The sequence below is a fragment of the Gambusia affinis genome, linkage group LG09 (assembly GCF_019740435.1).
Source record: "Gambusia affinis linkage group LG09, SWU_Gaff_1.0, whole genome shotgun sequence".
Taxonomy (NCBI): domain Eukaryota; kingdom Metazoa; phylum Chordata; class Actinopteri; order Cyprinodontiformes; family Poeciliidae; genus Gambusia; species Gambusia affinis.
In genome coordinates, this window is record NC_057876.1 from 6978201 (window position 1) to 6998196 (window position 19996).

The 19996-nt window shown below is 42.5% G+C and overlaps 1 protein-coding gene across 1 annotated transcript in view; it reads right to left on the reverse strand.

Moving 5' to 3' along the window:
- Nucleotides 1-19996, reverse strand: part of tenm1 (teneurin transmembrane protein 1) — a 277903-nt gene that overhangs the window by 110345 nt on the left and 147562 nt on the right. Inside the window, exons 7-11 of the mRNA XM_044127788.1 lie at nt 16834-17036; nt 13431-13638; nt 8069-8170; nt 4516-4710; nt 1001-1201 (exon numbers count right to left, since the gene is read on the reverse strand). Coding sequence (XP_043983723.1) covers nt 1001-1201; nt 4516-4710; nt 8069-8170; nt 13431-13638; nt 16834-17036 — 909 coding nt within the window. The remainder of the gene's footprint in view (nt 1-1000; nt 1202-4515; nt 4711-8068; nt 8171-13430; nt 13639-16833; nt 17037-19996) is intronic.

The window sequence follows — 19996 nt, forward strand, 5'->3', positions numbered from 1 at the left end:
ATTATTTTAGTAATCGATTAATCAATTATTCTGATGATTAATTGACTAATCACAATCAAATTTAAGCACATACTTTCTTTTATACAATATTAGAAAGAAGTTAAAAGATGCAAATAAACAAGTGATTGAATTTAATTTTTAAATAATAAAATAAGTAAATCTGAACTGAGTGAAGCAAAAACTATGCCACTTGAGGAGTTTTTTTTTTTTTGGCTAAAACCTATTTACAGGCAAAGATGTTTTTATCTTAAATGCAACAAAGGCATTTAAGATAAAAACATTTAAGATACAAAAGCATATATCTATGCTTTTGTACAGTTTTGGCTTAATTACTGGTCTCGTTTATTTTTTCCAGCAGGGGGCTTTTTTTTAAAAGTATGTAGACTCCAATTAACAATTATTAGATTACTACTCCAGTTGATTATTGGTGGATGATTGATCGTTTCAGCTCTACGGTCTACATGCATAAACAGTAACGGCAAAAAGAGCACCAGGCCTTTAAACACCAGCCCCACTGTTCCTCTGAGTATCTGACAGAGTTTGCGGCAGTGAGCTCTGCGTTTTTCCCCTCATTCAGCTGAAGAGGAATGCGTGTCCAAGTGGTGGTGTGTACACGCTGTAAGTACGCGGGCGTGAGCGTGCGGAGGAGTATGACTGTCAATGCAGAGCGATACGAGTCCTGGTGCATAAGTGTGCTTTGGAACGTTGCAGGCAAAGAGTCATGTGGGGAAATCTCATTTATAAATGGCAACACACACACACACACACACAAAAAGATTTTACATAGTAGCAGTAGTACCTCAATTCCACTGATGTCTCTCACATTCAAAGGAAATATTATCTGCAAGAACTCATCCTTTAAAAGAAAACTAGCGAACTTGTCAAGTATAATTTTAAAATGTTCTCTTTTTTTTTTTTTTGTAACCTGTAGATATGCAGACTAATTCCGCCCTCTTCTCCCCTCCATTCCTCCCGCCCTGCGCCGCCGCCGCCACCTTACCGGTGTAGCAGTCCGGTCCAGTCCAGTTGGGCTGGCAGGTGCAGGTGTCTGACTCTGGCAGGTAGGTGCCGTGTCCCGAACACTGTTCCTGACAGGCCGGCAAGGGGTCATCGCAGCTCACGCCGGCCCAACCCGCCGAGCACACGCACTCGCCGCGCACGCACACGCCGTGCCCGCTGCACTGGGGGTCCGCACAGTCCACTGCAGACAGAAAGGAGAGCAGGAACAAACACGTAAAAAAATAAAGATAAAAGCAAGAGTGAGTCAGAGGTGAAGAGGGGGAGTGACAGGGCGGGTGCGTGGGTGGTGGTGGTGGTGGTGCGGGAAGGTCCGTCTCATTATAATCATCAGTTCACAGAGTATGAAAGCAGTGTTCTTTGCATCCCATCCAGGAGTTAACCACCCTCGCTACAATCCCTGTATCTGTTCCACAACATTACACTTCATAGGACACTTAGAGCCGAGGCTATGATAAGGACTGAAATGACTTGCCTTGGTGTGTGTGTGCGTGTGTGTGTGTGTCGGGGTGGTCTGTGCTACACTGTGTTAGTGTGTGTAATTACAGCCCTGAGCGCAGAGCCAAAGCTCAGCAGAGTTCGGCTTAACTCTACCCGGCTCGGTCGCTGAAGGTCACACACCTGAGTCGGTGTGTGCAGGACACGGCTTTGAAGGCAGCAGCAAAAAATGAAAAAAGAAAGAAAGAAAGGAAAAGAAAGAAGACGGACGGGACAGCCGGCCTGATAGATTCAATCCAAGGTCTCCGTTCTGTTTGTTTGTGGTAATTTACTGAGCTGCTTCATGAGCGATAGAGGCCGTCTGTAATCTCAGTGCCTTACAAACTGTTCATAGGCCTTTGAATTTATTTTATAATAAAGTAACAATAATTCTTGAGTGGAGAGAAGAATATATATGTATTTAAATACTATATATTTTTTTTTAAAACCAAAGAAAGTCAATCTAAAAAACCAAGACTGTATTAGTTTACTACTGGTGTTGCAGAGTGTTGCACTGTTGTTACAGGTGCAAATCTTTTGTAGTGTCTCTCTGTCAGCTCTGCATTTCTAAAAGCTGAATTCGGTGTTAAGATTTCATAGAGAACATCTCTATGAAATCAGTGATTTTCACGCCTTAACTTCCAGGTTCTCCATTCCTATTCTGCACTTTGACAACTCCTCAGGACTCGATTTTATTTGGCTTAAGGGCCATATCTCAAGGAGGCACTTGAAAACGTTATTTGCACTTTGAATATTAACTAAGTTGAAATCCTGTCTTTTTTGGGAAGGTTATGTGCAGCGACTTCTAATTTTGCTGGAAGACCGTGTCTTAAGCTGAAGAAATTTTTTTTTTGCAAATATGATTGCAACTTTTTGAATAAGGTGGCGCAAAAATCTGAATTTTAGATTGCAACAGTAAGAGAAAAAAAACCCCCCAACAAATAACACAAAACTTCACATCACCCTTCTGCACTTTCTTCAACGTATTCGCTCTGCCTCATTTAATGTTTGCTTGGAGAAAAACATTAAATGGAGTTTCTTAAGGCTTTCTTTCAACAAATGGCTTTCTCCCTGCAGCTCTTCCATTAAGGACAAATTTGTGGAGTGCACAACTAATAGTTATCCTCATCAACAGATTCTCCCACCTGTGCTGTGAATCTCTACAGCTTCTTGAAAGTTAACTCGGACCAACAGGGAGTGTTTTCCGATGATGGATTGAAGTGAAGAACTTTGAGACATTCGTTGTCAAAACCAGTGGTTTTGGAAGCTTTAAAAGTCTACTTTTTCCCCCCCAACATGTCTATGGCTACACGGAATAAAATAATATATACTCACAGTCTGGTATGAAAAAAAAAAAAAAAAAAAAAAACTAATTGCTCATAACGGCTTTCAAAGATTTATAATTGATTCGCCGCTTCTAAAAATTGTTTCAACATGTTTCGCCCAGTTGGCAAAGTAGGCCCTTTCTTCACGTCTCCCGGCTTCTGCGTTACATCAAGTTGTGACGCTGTCAAGGCAACAGCTTGCGAGTCATTTGCTGATAAATTATATAATGTAATAACTAATTCAAAGAGCGTGCCGGTTTCGATGCGGCGCAACAAGAAATCCTGCTGGAAACAGAGAGAGAGAGCCTGCGTTTGTAGTGAAACATTTGGGCCGTGCTCGGGGTTCCACAGGCTTGCAGTTGAAAAGAAGCTGAATATGAGTTATTCAACAAGCCACGTTTGATTGGCATTAAGAATACTTTGGCACAAAACGATAAGCAATTGGAAGACGTTATGAAGCTTTACGTGTAATGTCAGTCAGAAACGGTGTCATTGAGTTTAGTTACATTTCAACACTATATTGCATTTTGGTTGTATTAACGTAGGTCTGTTTTTGCTTGCAATGGACTGAAGCAGATAATATGGTTGACATTAAAATGATGCTTAATTGAAATACAAATGGATTAAGTTTCACCTTCACTCAAGTAAAGTCCATTCAAAATAAGTTCAGCTGTCCTGTACGAGTAAATACGAAAGGTGCAGAAAGACCTCAAGCTGGGATATCGAACCCAGGACTTGGAAGGGCTGGAGGAAGCTACGAAAAGTTTCAAATACTAGTCAGTTTTGACCCCAAAACCTTACGAAAGCTGAACACGGATCCAATTTTTCAGTGTCACGGTGAGTTCAGGCTCACATACAATTCAAAAGCAGAACGGTTTCACCAGAACCGAATTTAGTCTCAAAATAAATCTGATAGAAAGTCCGTGAGGTGACCTGAAGATGGCTGTGGTCGAAAGATATTCTCACAATCTGATAGATCTGGAAAGCTTTTGCCAGAAAAATGGACAAATATTACTAAAGACGAGACGTAGGACGCTGACAGACTGCTACCAAAGAAGACTCGAATGCTAAAATACAATCAGAATATGAAATCATGAGAAATATTTTGACTAGAAAAAGAAGAGAAAGACATTTTTCCATTTTTTTTCTGGCTCTGCACATTTTAAAAAAAAAATTAGCTGTCATTCTAACCCTTAAAGAGATGAATTAAGCTTCTCTCAGCTGACATTTGGCCCCTCTCAGAATGAGTTTGAAATTGACTCAACTCTCCAAGTTTATTTACCCAAATTTTGTGTCAGAAAGGAGTTTAAAATTTTCTTCTGAGCTTCTGAAGGATTTCACACAAACCTTTTGACTCTGCTAAAGCATATTCACTCCAGTTGTGAAAACTCTATTTAAATTTAAGTAGGCCGACTCTGAAATATTAAGTCGCCAGTTTTTTTTTCTAACGTTGTGTGACAAGTACATTCAGCAAATTGGGAGGCAAATTTGGCCTGAATTAATTAAAACGCACTGTACAGTTGTTCAGAGTCGGCAGAACCAGCTGGTACCTGACAGTCACCGCAATGGATCAACGTGAAATTCCTCTCAGCCTCCTAAATCCTGGTAAACATTAAAAATAGCAGTGCCACTCCCTCAGGTGAATGCAAATTGGGTCGAATTAAACGTTTGCCTCATTAGCTTGAAAACGTCTTACCTTGTTCACAGTTGACGCCCTTGTAGGCTGGGCTGCATATGCAAATCCCCTGGATGCAGTTGCCGTGGTTGGAGCAGGTGGGGTCGATGCATTGACCTTCCTCCACGTTACACTCCGCCCCCTTCCACCCTGGCAGGCACACGCACCTTCCCTTCTCGTACATCCCGTTCCCGCTGCACAACACTGGGCACGAATCTGCAACAGAGCCAACCGGGTTTACTCGTAGGGGTATGCTATTGCTAACCCACGCGCAGTATGTTAGTCGCGAGACCACGTTGACCTAGCATGAATGGGGCTACGCTCCCTATCTGAGATAGTGCAGGGATTCAGCAAATCCTTGAGCAGCCCGACTTTCCCTCTCCTTCCACCTATACACACACGCATACATCCACTCGAGCTTTATCCCTCACGCTGTTTCAATTTACTCAAGCGCCACCTGAGCCTGGCTACCACGGCAACGCAGGAATCGTGGAAAATCCTCCCCGACGTCCCCCGCGCTCCTTCTGAACAGGCCGTGAAAACAATCGTGAAAGAGGAAGATTAGGGAGGAGAACATTAGGCGTTTTATAGGACGGGGGTGGAAAAAGGAGAGCTTTCTCCATGCAAAGACGGAGTGGTGTGTGGCTAATGTAATGCCGGCCAGCTGGAATGAAGTCCGCCGGCGCTGGAGGACTCTGACATTCTTACTACTTTACAAAAATTGTGCAGTTAGTGAAATTTGCATATATGTGAAAATTTGTTTTTTGTTGTTGTTGTTGTTGTTGTTTTGTTTTTTTTGTCATTGGTGGTAAATATATTCTAAAAATAAAAATTTGATTTATACTTCGTGGCACTTCGTTACAATTAGATGCGCTCGTCTCTTAGCAACAGACTAAGAAGGCTCGTGTGACAGTTGTATGACAATGAAGGGTTGATAAATATGACAAATATTTATGTACACATTCAAGATCATAAAAAATCTTTCATGATCTTGAATACAAATAGACTTGTAATAGATTATTACAACTCTATTTAAGTTAGCCAAAAAGTTTGACTGAATATTCACCTGCTTAGCATTCGGCTTTCTAAGCTAAATGTGCTAACAAAGAGGAGTGAGCAGAATAAATCTTACGTTTTATTTGAACAATAACAATATTTGTTGTTAATCTGTTGCTAAGAGATGAGCTCGTTTTCTGGCAACCAAGTGCCATGTAGTAAACATCAGATTTTTACTTTTGCAAAATTTAGCCACAGTAAATTTCTTGTGTCTGTGCAGATAAGCAGTATTTCAAAAGAGCTTATGTTTTATAAACAATAATATTAGTTATTATTTTGGTGTTAAGAGATGAGGGGTTTTTTTTTCTGGTAACGAACTGCCACAAAATATAAATCTACTTTATATTTACCACCAATGGAAGAAAAAAAAAAAAACATTTTCTCTTTTCTGCAAAATTCACTAACTGCACAATTTCTGTTAAGTAGCAGCAGTCACTGCTCAGGACTTCAAATGTAAATAGAGGGGCATCCAAAGCATTGTTTTTTCTTTCTTTCTTATTCTGGGGATCATTTGTACTTAATAGCCTGTTCATTCATCCTCAGGAGCGTGTTTTATATGTTTGTTTGATCCTTTGTTAAATCTCAGCCTCCACTGGGTAATAAATCCAGGCCTAGCTTTTTTTATTTTATTTTATTTTTTTACAACCCCTGCTCAAAACCCGGTGTCTAGGCTTTCGAGCAGAGGACTGTACACTGTAGCACAAACAAATGAGCAAAGACGAGAGTCGGGGAATGAATAAATTATGAGCGTAAATAAATCATGGAAAGTGATAATCATATCACCTGTTTGTGTGCTGCGAGACAGACAACCAGGATAATTTAGCATGAGACAGAATGTCCCAGAGAGGGGAAAGTGGAAAGATGAACTGCAAAAAACTGGGAAGACAGAGACAACAAGGTAGAGAATGGAGGAAGGAGATGTCGGAAGTATAGAGAAAATGACAAAAACCAAAAAGAAACACCTCAGAAAACCACAGTGTAGCTCTGGCATGCGACTACCCCACAGACAGTAAGCGTTCTATTAATAGCTGTCATTCAAATAGAGGCCCAGGCTCAAGTGACCGACAGTGGTATGTAGCGGGCAGAAACCAACCGAGGTTGGCCGGCGGTAAAGGCCAGATGATGAAATGATGATTACTGTAAGTGCAATGCATCTTGCAGATATTTCCCACCAAAGTTGGGGGAACCCCAGGGTGTTTAGAAGTCTTCTAAAGTTGAATCTCTCTGCTTGAGAAACAGCAGGGTCCAAGCAGAAAAGCAGATGGTAAATGAGGTACTAAAAGCAGATTCAAAAGCAGAAACCAGCACCATTGCATAATGGTTCGAGGGTGATTGGTTTGCACAGAGCAGAACGAACTTCCCGACTCTTTCTTTAATCCGAGTGCTGGGTTTTATGCCGACGGGAATCCTGTTGGGTAGCTTTTTAGAGGAGTTACGCAATCTGGTAGCATGAGATGTTTGGGTCATTACGATGCCGTGAAAGATCTTGTCAAAGGGAAATGTCTTATAAAGCTGTTAGCATGGGAATTAAAGTTTAGATTAGTAGCTCAAGCCCGACCCGAACCCAAGACGAAATTTAGACAGGGTCAAGCCAGAATTATCTGCTTGATGACCAGGCCGGGGTCAGGCTTCGAGTCTGAAAGCCAAATGAGAATGCAGGATATAAAGTCCTATTAATCTACTGATTGTAGCCTAAATAGAGGAGTAGATAGTTTAACCTGTTGAGGAAATAAACAAAGCTAGTAGAGTGTGGAAGTTCATTAGACCATAACAAGCGCAGGGAACTCCTTGCTGCGCTTCTATCAATCACACATCCAAGATGATTTGTGCTTTGCTCAGCCTGCGGTTACAACAAAATAGAGCTGGAAGACGTTAGACAAAAGCTAAAAGCAGGAGAAATTACACTGCATACTTCAACAGTCTGAACACGTGAGCAGTAAAATCTATTAAAATAACATAGGCTTGGGCCTGTACTATTAGTTAATAAGTCGGACTCCGGTTGGGTTGAATTTTCTAGGCCCGACCTAAACTCTACTGTGACTTCAACTCTTTTACATGCCTGAGTGTATTCTCAGTAATCCATTCTTTACTTCAACAGGCTTAAAGGGAAAAGTCTGATTGCCTTCAATTGAAGCCTGCTGAGGTAAAGGCTTTAATACTTTTGTTTGTTTTTTTAATGCAAATCCATCCTTGTTTTTAATCTATGTGGCAAAAAACAAACAAACAAAAAAACAACAACGACCAAAGCATTTATTTACCCAGAAAGTTTTAAAGTGGACTAGCGGACGACTTATCACATAAATAATGGTATAATAATTCATAATCCCTGCGCGTCCTTGGGTACAAAATAGTCCCTTGGAGTGTAGTTGATCCTTTCTTGTTGAATAATAGATGTTTTGGAAACAACCGGGGCTCTCATGAAACGAGGAAAACAAAGAGCAGAATGGACAGGCGGAAGCACCTGAGCTTGCTTTTGTCCGAGCTCTGCTGGCCGCCTTCACCGGTCGATGCCTCTTACCTTTGGCGCAGTCGGGGCCCAAGAACCCAGCGAAGCAGTGACAGTGTCCGGCCACGCACTCTCCGTTCCCGTTGCAGTCCGTGGAGCAGCCATCCATGGAATCTGCACGACCACACACAAAGACACGCGCGCGGACATGCACACCGTCAGAAATCGACCGGAGAAAAAGGGCAAAAATTGCACATGTGACTGCATAAGCTGGCATGGCTCTCATGGTTTATTGAATGAAAGATCTGATAAGCAATGGATGGCTCCCCAGACACAGGGCTTGTATTAGATTAGTCTGATCCAGCTGCTATCGCTCTCTGGGGAGCGGCCAAGCACTCACTTACACTCAGTACCACTAAGCACATTAAACTGCATTACAGGTTGGAAAAGCACCGCACGCAAATTTACAAACATCAAGGCCTAATCAACAAGCCGTTTACGGGCGCGTAGTTTAAAACGAGGTTGAACAAAAAGGAAAAAAAAAAAATAAATCCAGCGCTGCCAGTTGCAGGAGAAACAGGCGATGCCGCAGCATCGGCCGCAGCATCGGCGGCAGCATTGGCGGCAGCATTGGCGGCGGCCGCTCCCCCGGGCCTGCTGGAGATCAATGTGCTGCTTGTTTCCACTAGTGTTTCGTCTCATCTGCTGGGCGTGAGTTTCATCATATCTTTCTGTGGGCTATACGTGTTTCATCACACTCCTCAATCGAACTTGAATTAACCGCCCCTTTCTTCTGCTGTTCCTGTGTTCTCCCATTGATACGTCCATCATGTCAGACTGCGTTCTCTGGGAACCGGCAGCGCTGCAAAGATGGATAAAGAGGTGGGTGTGGGGCGGGTTGAGCCCTTTTATGCTTTTGGAGCGTTATATAAGCCTGCTGAGCTCTGTCAGCTCCAGCTCCAGATGCAGGATTTTTTTTTTTTTTTTTATTTCAGTGGAGAAGCTCCCCAGAAGGCTTGCCGAGTTGGAGGATTTCAACTTTTTCTGCTGGTTGTCATGGCTTTGGCAAGCTCTATCTAAGCTAGATAGAGTAATTAAAACGGGTGTCAGGGATGTCGTCTCTCTTATTCGACCCCCGTGCCGTCCCACTCGCTCGGGCTCCTGTGAACCGGGGTTGCCGACTCAAACCGCCGCAGTCCCTGCTGGCTCGCCCGCGTTCTTTGGGGGGGTTAATGACAAATCCTTTCGGCGCACGCGCACACAATGCATTTACAAACACACGCGAGTTATTACTCTGGGCGCGTGTGACACATGCTAATGAGACGGGCCCCAGTAGCCCGGCAGCGCGCGCGTTATCCTCCAGAGCGGCGCGTCGCTGCAGAAACCAAAGTCATTTTCACCTCCATCACCTGTCATTGTCGGGCTGATGGAGAGAAGGAGTGCCAATCATCTGTTCTCCCACACAGTCAGGAGGACTCACGTTTGTTTCTGGGACTCTGACTTTTTCTCTTTCAGAAAAAAATATATATATATTATATTCGTATATTCCAATATTGCATTTGGCAGCTGACACATACGAGTAAAAAAGGATACCCCCCCCCAAGGTCATAGAGTTCCTTTTAATCCATCTGAGACAAGCAGGGCCGTGAGGTGATGGGTTATAACAATGATACAGGCTCCGTATCTTTCAGGTCAGTGTCCTGACCATAAAATAAAAATAAAAAAACTCCAGGCAATTAAGAGCTAATATATGAAAACCCGTGTCTCTGTGTGTTGCAGTACAGTGGGTGAGTCAGTCTGTGCTTTCGTAGAGCAACAACTCTGTTCTTTCCACTGACTAAACGCGCTCCAGTTAGAAATCACTCATGCCATAAGTGATTCAAGTTAAATGCTATTATAAAATGGGTGCTTCCAGCCAAGGGACCTGATTGGTCAAATAAGCATTCCAATTGTACTTTATGAGCCTGTAAAGTTTCAGCCATGCTTTATGACCCTTGGGGCTTTATGAATTTATGAAACAGTGAATGCGCTGCCAAGCTAACTAGAAATATCAAGGCGTGCTGATGATCTTTTTTTTTTTTTTCCCTCTTTCTCTCTTTTTTTTGTTTGTCATGTATTTTGCCGAAGGCTCCGGCTGGTTCACATCATGTCAGACGTCTGCCTAAGAGATTTCCTGTGTTTTGTTGCTATAGACGATGTGAAAAAGCTGGGCGAGGTGAGTAATTTTAGGCAAATTAATCACGATGCAGAAAACAGAACCGGGTAAATTTGGAGAGAACGCGGAGATATTGCGGACATCGTCGCGCTTTCGCAGCTTACTTGCAAATGTCAGCAGGCGCTTTAGTGGAAAGCAATTGCTCCACTTATGGTTCAAAATATGTTTGGAAATATCATTTAAATCATAATCTTCAAATTTGCAACCAGGGAATATTTTATTCTATTTCTGTTTTTGTTTTTTTTCTTTTTTACATGTCTAGTATTCTTATTCTGGATGAACACTTCAATTGTCACTGCAAGAAATAATAATAAAAAAAAACCCTTAAAAGATAAATTCACACTAAAAACATGTTTATTACAGAGTTTATGACAAAACTTTACATAAGAAATTAGATATCCACTTATTGTTCCTGTTTATGCACCAACTAGCTTTAGGTACAGCATACGCAGCTGTGACAGGAAGATAGAAAAGTGTTATCCGTAGTGAAGGGTGAGGTTTAGCACCTTTTACTGGATGTACAGTGATGCAGGGAATGAGTTGTTACCAGAGAGAAGTCGGTGAGATTGCAGAAATCATTAAGCCAAAGTTTTTTCGCGCCTTGCCTCCAAATGTCAGAAGCAAAGGCAGGAGGAAATGAGGCATTAGTAGCAGCAGTTACTGTCGTTATGGTCAAAAATATGTCTGGGAAATGTCATCGATAATTAAATCCTTCAATCCAACACTGTCCAAATCGATGAACCTTTTATTCTCATTTTACAGGATAACATTCCCCCCCAAAGTATTAGCAACATACTTTTCGCTGCTGTAGCAGCTTGTTAGAGGAAATAAATCACAAAATTGGGTGGTAAATAACACTTCGGTAACTACTAAAAGAAAACTGAGTTGGGTCATTGATGAATAAAACAATTCAAGCTTTATATAAAAAGATAAAATGTCTCTTACTTAGCATCTTTGACCACTTTCCACTCATTAAGGGAAAATATTCTTCCTCTTCTTTACTTTAGCTGCACTAAGGTCCTTGAATCAACACTACTGCCCCCTATGTGTAAAGAAAAAAATGACTTGCAACAGTGATCCAAACCCAGTTGATAAATTGGAGCTTTTTATGACTTAATAATTTCTGTTTCTTGCTTGGGATTATGAACTAGTCTCAACATTATACTCAGTTGTTTTCTTCAGTTTACAGAGTCTAATGTTCTTACACGCAGAACTTTTACCTGTTAATGCAGCTGCTAGCTTTTAAAACTGCAGCACAGCTAGCCACTAACAGAAGTTAGACCGTCCTGAGCACCAGTGAAGGGAAACGAGCATCATCAATAATCATTTGTTGTTATTTTTTCCCCCTGGAAAATTCTGTATTTTCTTATATGACTGTGAAAGCAAATCTACAGAGAAAGCGCTGAGTATGCGATATTCACACGTCAGCCTATTTGAAGGCATCTGAACGGCATCATTTATTCAGCTCTGTTTTATTTACATAAAGAGAAAGAGAGAGAGAAAAGAAACTAACGGTAACGCTGACAATTTTCTGTCCTGCGCCGCAGCCTTAAGTCAAATAAAAGCAAATTCCATTAAAGTGAGATGGGCCATGTGATAAAGGTCAGCCACCAGCTCAGCAAACTCATGTCGTTTATATATATATATATGCATGCATATATATATATATATATATATATTTATTTATTTTATTTTTTTGCCTTCATCCATAATTCATAACAAAGGCCATCTGTTATGAATGGCCTCTGTTATGGTGTTTTCTTCTGCCGGTATACAAACCCTGTTCGTCAATATTCCGGCAGGCGTGTTTAAACATGCATGTATTTGCTACATATTGTGTGTCTCCTTGCCTGCACTCAGCATCGTTTCATGCACAATATTACCGTTGTCGTGTTCTCATATTTTATTCCTTGTCACAAGTTACTCTGGCATTGATTTCATGTTATTTTATTTATTTTCACAGCGGTCTTGAGTCCCTGCCCCCAGCCCCTGCTCTTATTTATACTCTTCTTTTTCTTTGTTGGATCCTGTTACTATTTGCTGCGGAAAAGCTCAATTTCCCGACAGAGATCATCTCGTCTCTCTCCGTAAGGCCCGGCTCGCTGGGCTCCAGCGCGCCTCGTCTCTTTATGATAACGTGCTGCACCCCCGACTCGATGGTTTTGATTTTCTGCCACCAAAAACAATGCGGTGTCAGGTTCTGGACCTCGTTAGGGGCATGAATGGTCGGCGAAATGAACTTTGACACCGATCCATGCGCATTGTTTCCGTCTTTTGAGCCCCGCCACCTGATTAATAATTGTCGAAGTCATTAGTCGACTGAGCGCCTTCATTTTGAGGGCCTCTCTTGTCGTGTCTTCGCTTTCATCGTTATAAAGGAGCAGCAGGGTGAACAGCAAGCGAAAGGTTGCCGCCTCCCCGTTTTAGCTCCGAGTATCCGAATCGAAATCCTCTGGTCTATTCTAGACTATACACACACGCACAGACAGACAATGAATGTGTCAACAAATGTTTGACAACTCTGAAATAAAATCTGTGTTTGGCTGTCAGGCTCTGTCAGTCACTGTGAAGAGGACTCTGTCGATATGAAGATGAAACATTTCTGCAGTGCAATGTTTTTGGCTTCATGGAGCTATTTACTGAAGAGCTTTTAACCTGGGATTTCAAGAGGCTGGTGATACACAACTTTAGCTTAAAAGCTTCAAATGTGCCTCCGTGAAATACAGTATGTGTTTAAAATAGTAAAATGTGAAAATAGACATTTAAAAACACTGTTTAAAACAAAAAGAAGAAAAAACCCTAAACTTTTGAGTTGGTTTCTCTCAAAACATTGTGCTCCTTTAAGGTTTACTGGACAACCAGGTGAAGAAGCAATTACCCCGGTAATTATCCACTTGTCTATATTCAGCCGCATCCTCTTGCATTATTCACATCCTTCAATTTACACTCCCATCCGTGTGTGTCATCGCAATGAGCCGCAGTTAGCAAGCCCTGTTATTACTACAGGAGCTGTCCTCCCCTTTTCTATCTGCCGTCTCTCTTGGCATGCCAAACTAACTGGCATAATAGGAAAAGTTTCCCCCACCAAATGTCAATGAATTTCAAATCACTCCTTATGTTTTCGCCGAGCGGAACATGGGGGTGAGCGGGGAGAGATGACAGGAAAACGGCAGCACTCGCGGTCTGCAACACACGGAGAGGGAGGGGTCTTACACTCACCTATGGGCGTGCTGTGGAGCTGCACTTGCTCCAGGTTGCGTCCGTCGTTGTAGAGCGCCAGGTGCCACGTGCCGGGGTCCATGTACTCGATGAAGCCGGTTTCTTGCAGGCCGCTCAGCAGAAGGCCCTTTGGGGTTTTGGCGGTGGAGACGGGATCGGTCAGCGACCTGGGCAGGGCCTTCCCGTCCAGCAGTTTCACGAAGTCAAACTGGAAACGACACATCGACAGGATCGCAGCTCTGAGCCGGAAAATCGGAAAAGCATCACTATCTGTGCTTGTCAAAACTAAGGAAGCGATGACTCACAGGACAGCAATAATCTTAAAATATTGGCCAGGATAATGAAATTAGTAATTATTTGGAAATCTGAACATATTTACAAATAAAATGTGGAAATCATACACTCTCAATAGTGTATTTGGGCTGTAGTTTATGTTGTGGACGTATTTACATTAATCTCACTTTTAGTGATGACAACTTACTTTGACTTTACTTGAAACACTTTAGTTCAACGCCTCGTTTGTATCCTATCTGATGCCCTGACACAAGCTTCACCTGGGACAGATCCCGTAGCAACCACATGCTGTGGTGGCGCCGGGGAACAGCACAACAAACATAACCTTTGACCTTAGTCGCAGGTTCAATTCCTAGCCTGATGCTGCACGCCTTCCCCCTCTTTCATTACACACTTTCCTGTCTAAATACTTTAAAATAAAGGCTGCCTGACCCTAAAGAAAAAACTTAAAAAAATATAAAATCTTTTATTAGTTTACTTCGTTTGAAGTAAACTAAAGGATTTGAGTAAGACTGACTTAAAGGTGTCAAGTTAATCCAACTTCATAAATTAATTTGGATAACCTTTTCTTTTTTCAATGTATAAAACTTTTTTGCATTTAATCTGTGACATCTCTGGAGACGCTACAGTTTTAAGTGGATGAGTCATTTATGGTCGTTACTTAATAACTACATTTAACTGGGAAAATGACAGCAGGAAAGCCTTTGTTGAAAGAAAGCCATAAGAAGTCCTGATTGAAATTTGCAGCTGGTCAAATAGGGTACACAGCAAACACACCAATCAGACAAGACACAAACTACTTTGGCCAGCTTTGAAAGTACTGTGTCACCTTGTATGTAACCCTGCGTATACCAGCACCACAGTGACCGTGGTGGTGGACGGAGCCAAAATCAGGTCCGTTTGTTGGTCAAAATTAGTCGAAAGCTGCATAAAACCTGAGGCTCAGGTGGAGGTTCAACCTTTATCAGGATGATAACGCTAAAGAATTAAACCAGGGTGTCAAACTCATATTTTTGATGTGTCCCTTGTCCAGCACACCTGAAGCGGTGACTGAAATACTTCCTCAGCATGCAGTCGAGTTCCACAGAGCTCTTCTATTGACCTCATTGTATGATTCAGCTGTTTTTACGCAGAGATAAATGTAAAGGTTGCAGGGCACCAGGCCGCGAGGACCGCGGTTTGATCAAAACGCTGCCTTTTGTTTGACACAATATGATAGATAGGCATTTGTAGGTATAAATTGAGACAATGTAGGGGAAAAAAATTAAACTTTAAGGGGAATAAATACATTTGCAAGCAACAGCAACATAGCGGTAAACGAGCATGTAAATGCCGCCCATAATGTCTACTGTTAAGAGACCAACATACAAAGGTACATGTATTAGAGACTGTTTATAAATCCTAATTATTATGTTAGAAATCTCAAAACTTAAATGATAAAAAAAAACAAAACAGCCTGTGTCAACCCTAAACAGCAAGTTCTGTTTCCATCTTTTAGCTAGCATTTGCTAATGTGTGATTTTTCTCCAGAAAATGTCTCCGCTCTGATCATATCTTTTTTCGGAGCTTTTCAAACGCACCTCCACAGATGTATTATACACTCTCTCCTGTTGCCATTAACACCTGTGAGTTTTGCTGAGCGAAATGAACAGTGACATAAGGTGATACAGCTAAGACGCGTCTTTTAGTCAGTAAATGAAGAATAAATTGGCACGCCGCTAAAGCTTTGCCAGGCTTAGTGACATGTCAGCATGATTCCTTTCATTGCGCAGTTGTGAATACACGGGGTACGCAACAGAGCCGGGTTAAAAGATCACAAGCTGGCAACATCGCTCGGGTTCACCGCCGCCTCTGGATTTTAAATATAAACCGGTAGGGGCGCGGGGGTCGACAACATTGTAGCAAGCTTTGAGACTCGATGGATTCAACTCGGTGTCCTCCCTCCAGAACTTGACATACATCGCAAGACTCCCCATTTCATTCGTCTAAACTCTTCTGTTCCTCTTTCTCTCCCTGCTCAAGTCTCTCCACCAGCAGCAGCAGCAGCTCCCTCTTGCCATCTATCCATCGCTCAGTCCTCCTTGAAGTAGCAAAGCCCTCACTGAGTCTCATTCCCCTTGAGGGCTCTGTGTCACGCGAATGTCAAAAACGGCTAATTAGACCTCTTCATGCAGACAAGAGCAAGAAAGCACTGATGTTAAAAAGCAGATGACTCAGAGTGAGACGCATCCTTTGTCTCTATATGTGCTTGTTACATGGCACAACACCAGTCATGTACAGCGTCTGTGTGTGTAAGCGTATAAGCACAAAAATAATCGTTTTGTTGGAAAAACAACAACATCCACGCTTCTTAAGACAGCTTGGAAAAATATTTCTCTCCTATGGGGACAATATTCTTTTTTTTGTGCAGTAGACAAACAGCAATATGCAACATTACAGCCTACATCTGATGAGATTAGGACCCACTGGCTGATTACTCTACTGAGCCTGATTAAAAAAAACAATAAAAAGTGGGTTTTCCATCATCTCTTACGCTGCGTTTTAACACAGCTGAAGTCACAATTTAATTGTTCTCATTTGCATATTCGCTGTGTCTGTTGTCAAAACAAGTTGGAAACGGTGATTTGTTCGCGGCTCTTAACTGTTACCTGTTTAAACAGGCAGGTAACAATCCGCGCTCCCCTGGATCGCCGTATCAATCAACCCGTTATTGTGTTCTCACAAATTCAGCCGACGGAAACGCATGAATACAGTTTATGGACACCTGTCTGACTGCAAATCAATATTTTTAAGAGCGAGAAACAAAACTGATTTGAATCCTCAATGGGAGACGAGAATCCTGGCGTAATATTGCAAGATTGCACTGAAGGAAGCAAGACAAAACGACAATTTCCATACCTACAACGCCCTTGTCAAGGAAAAAATACAAAAAATACCCTTATACAACCCCCCCTCCCCAGTTTGAAATACTTCATTGTGAGAACTGGATTGAGTTCTTTAAATAGGCACCCAATCCAAGGCCAGACAAAGGGAGGACGAACATGGGAGGAGAGGCGCAGTGCGGCCCATCTGGGTGAGCAGCACTCTACAAAAAAGGAGTGATCCCTACCTGAGTGTGTGTGGGCGGGATGTTCCTGCGACCGTAGACCCCCAGCAGCGCGTTGTGCGACAGCGACAGATTGAACTTGACGTAGGTCGGATGGTGGACGGTCATGTGAAACCTCCAGAAGAGGCCCGGCGGGATCGCCTGGGTCTGCTGGGTTCCGACGTCGATCTCGCCACGGTCGATGGCGCGGCCCCTCACCCATTTCTCTGCAGGTGAAAGAAAAAGAAGAAGAAGAAGAAGAAGAAGAAGATTTTTTTTTTGATTTTTAACAATACATTTATTGTACAATAATTCAACAATAAAAACATTTTTATTTTGTTTTAGTATCTTTGACCTGATTTATGTAATGTAAGAAGAAGAAGAAGAAGAAGGGGATAAAAAGCACAGGTGAGACACTTTAGTCACATGCTGGAGATTTATCAAGGTGGACAAGGAGTTCTATTCAAGATCACCGGGAGCAATTCATAACCAACCTAATGTCCTATAACAGCGGCAAAATCAGCAGCACAGCTAATTAAGTGAAACTGAATAGATCTCCAAATGACTAAACGAGAGTGAAAAAAAAAAAAAAGAGAGAGAAGAAGAAAAAAAAGACATCTTTTCAAGGAAGTAGGTTTTGGCAGTCCTTTGGATACACAGTGCATGAAGATGAACTGCTTTAGAAAGCCAGCGTTGGGGTCTGAAAGCTCCCTACCGGGGCTTTTGTCGCGCTATATTAGCATCTGCTAACAAGAAAGACGGATGAGTGCGTCAGGATGTGTGTGTGTGTCAAAGAAAAGAGGAAACTGGGGATCAGACGGAAGAAAAAAAAAAAGTGAGAAGGGCACGCACACACACGCGGCCACATGCATTCACAAACAGACCAACGGCGCACAGATAGTGTCTTGAGTGAGAGCCCGTCTTTGTGTGTGGAGAGAATAGGGTCCATCCGGCAGTCCCACCGGCCATCAGCTCCTCTCCTCTCTCTACGTAAAGCCTTTATCAAGCCCCAGTCCTGAGTCTTTTGTGTACGAAGACGGGGAGAGGGGGGACAACTCTCTTTGTGCCGGCCTTTATGGAGAGCTATATCTCTGCTTCTAAACTAAGATGGAGGAAATATGTTGACAGAGGGGAGCCAGCCAATCGTTACCACCACAAAGGCGGAAGAACAGTTAGGGGCAGATTCATGGACGAGTCTGCCCGCTCTCAATCCATAACGCCCGCAGCTCCACCACTCCATTATGGCGACACCGTGCACACCCACAGGCCAGCCGGCATACATCACATGTGCTGTCGCGCTGAGAGGGAGCTAAGAGTGCAGGTCTGGGAGGGGCTTTTGGCTCTGCTGGAAGTGGCTTAAGGAAGGGCGCCGTGCCTTTTGACTTCTGCTCCGCCCTCCGTTTGGCTTACATGTGGAAGGGGGTCCAGAAGTCTTAGTGGAATTTCATCACCTCAAACATACTTACAAAGTCTCCAGGGCGGCTGCAGAGTGCTACAATATATAACAACACATCTAATCAACAGCTGAGCAATGCCCACGACCTTGACACCCAGCAAAGAAATCTGGGTGTCTCCAGTAGCGGACAGCTTTAGGAGACTTTTTGATCCAGTGAATTACAAAGCTTTAACGTACATCAGGTTACCAGGTGACAGCAGCCGGATTTCAATAATTGATTGCAAGAGCTTGTGAAATAATGTGAAACACAACAGAGCGAGCAGAAAACCCTCCCAAGGCGAGAATGTGATTGTAAATTAGACATTTGTGATATCTGTCAATGAAACACACAGATATAGTAGCTCCAACTCTTCCTTCTCAGTCTAAACTTACTGGCATGCCTGTGTTGATTATGGACGTCTGGCAAAACACTGGCTGGTCAGAAACCAACTCTGACAACATTTGAAGACTCAAACACTTTTGCAAACTTGGTATTGTTGACATCACCGACCCTCTTAATATTTTAAACTATACTATACTATACTATACTATACTATACTATACTATACTATACTATACTATACTATACTATACTATACTATACTATACTATACTATACTATACTATACTATACTATACTATACTACTTGAAAAATCTCCATCTGCCTGATCCACCTGTTCTGGAGAACCGAATTGCTATCATTCTCAAACTGCAGTACAAAGGTTGCAAATAGAAAACTTAGCTACACCTTTAATTTATCATGAGATAAAATACAATCTAAGAACAATATTTGACATAATTCTTTTCGTCCTTTCTGCTAGTTTAGATTGGGTCTAAAATATTAGTCTCACTTCTCTAATTAGGGTTAAAGCCTGAAGTAAACCCGACAGATTGTTTTAAAACTGCTACCACTTTAAAACAGTTCTGGACCGCTGACTCTGCGCTCTGTTGGCTTAGTAGTGCAACGTCACAGTTTTTAGCCTTTGCTTAGCATCTTACAGGTCCACTTTGTCGCTTGTTGTAACTGCCAGGTGAGTCAAGTGCAAATCTTCTGGGATGTGTGACTGATAGGAGAAGAGCTGAGTGGAAAGGAGCCACATGCGCTTTAGTTGTGCCGTCCACTTGTTACAGTCTAATTAACTTCTGCACCTCTCTTTCGGGTAAACACCGACTCCTCTGCAGAGACATTAAGCGAATCAACGTATGTTTTTACCGAGCATTCTTGTTCAGTTTCACTGTGCTAAACAAGAATGCATGAATGGGGTGTGTATTAAAAACACACCCCAGCTACCACCAGCCTGACCCTACCTGTCTATTAAACATATAATTTCAGCCCGACTGAAACACAAATTCTGGTTCAGGCTGACGCTATAGACACAAACTCTAAGCTTCTCAATGCTTGTTAAGTATTTACATTGGGAGTAGAGGTGTATGTGAGAAAACAGTGCTTCTAAACCAGGGCTTTAATATTTTAAAGCATAGGTGTCAAACCCTGGCCCGCGGGCCAAATTTGGCCTGCAGTGTAATTATATTTGGCCCGCGGGGCAATTTAAAATTAATATTAGAGCCGGCCCGCCGGTATTTTACAGTGGCAACGCTGTGATGCCGCATTCACCACTTAGACTACAAATCCCATAATGCTCTGCTGTTTTTTGGCGTGTCAATCAGGACAGAGGCAGACACGCCTCCTCCTCTGTGCCAGTAGCATTTATGGTAACGGACACAGATGTATTAGGAAGGTGGTGATCCGT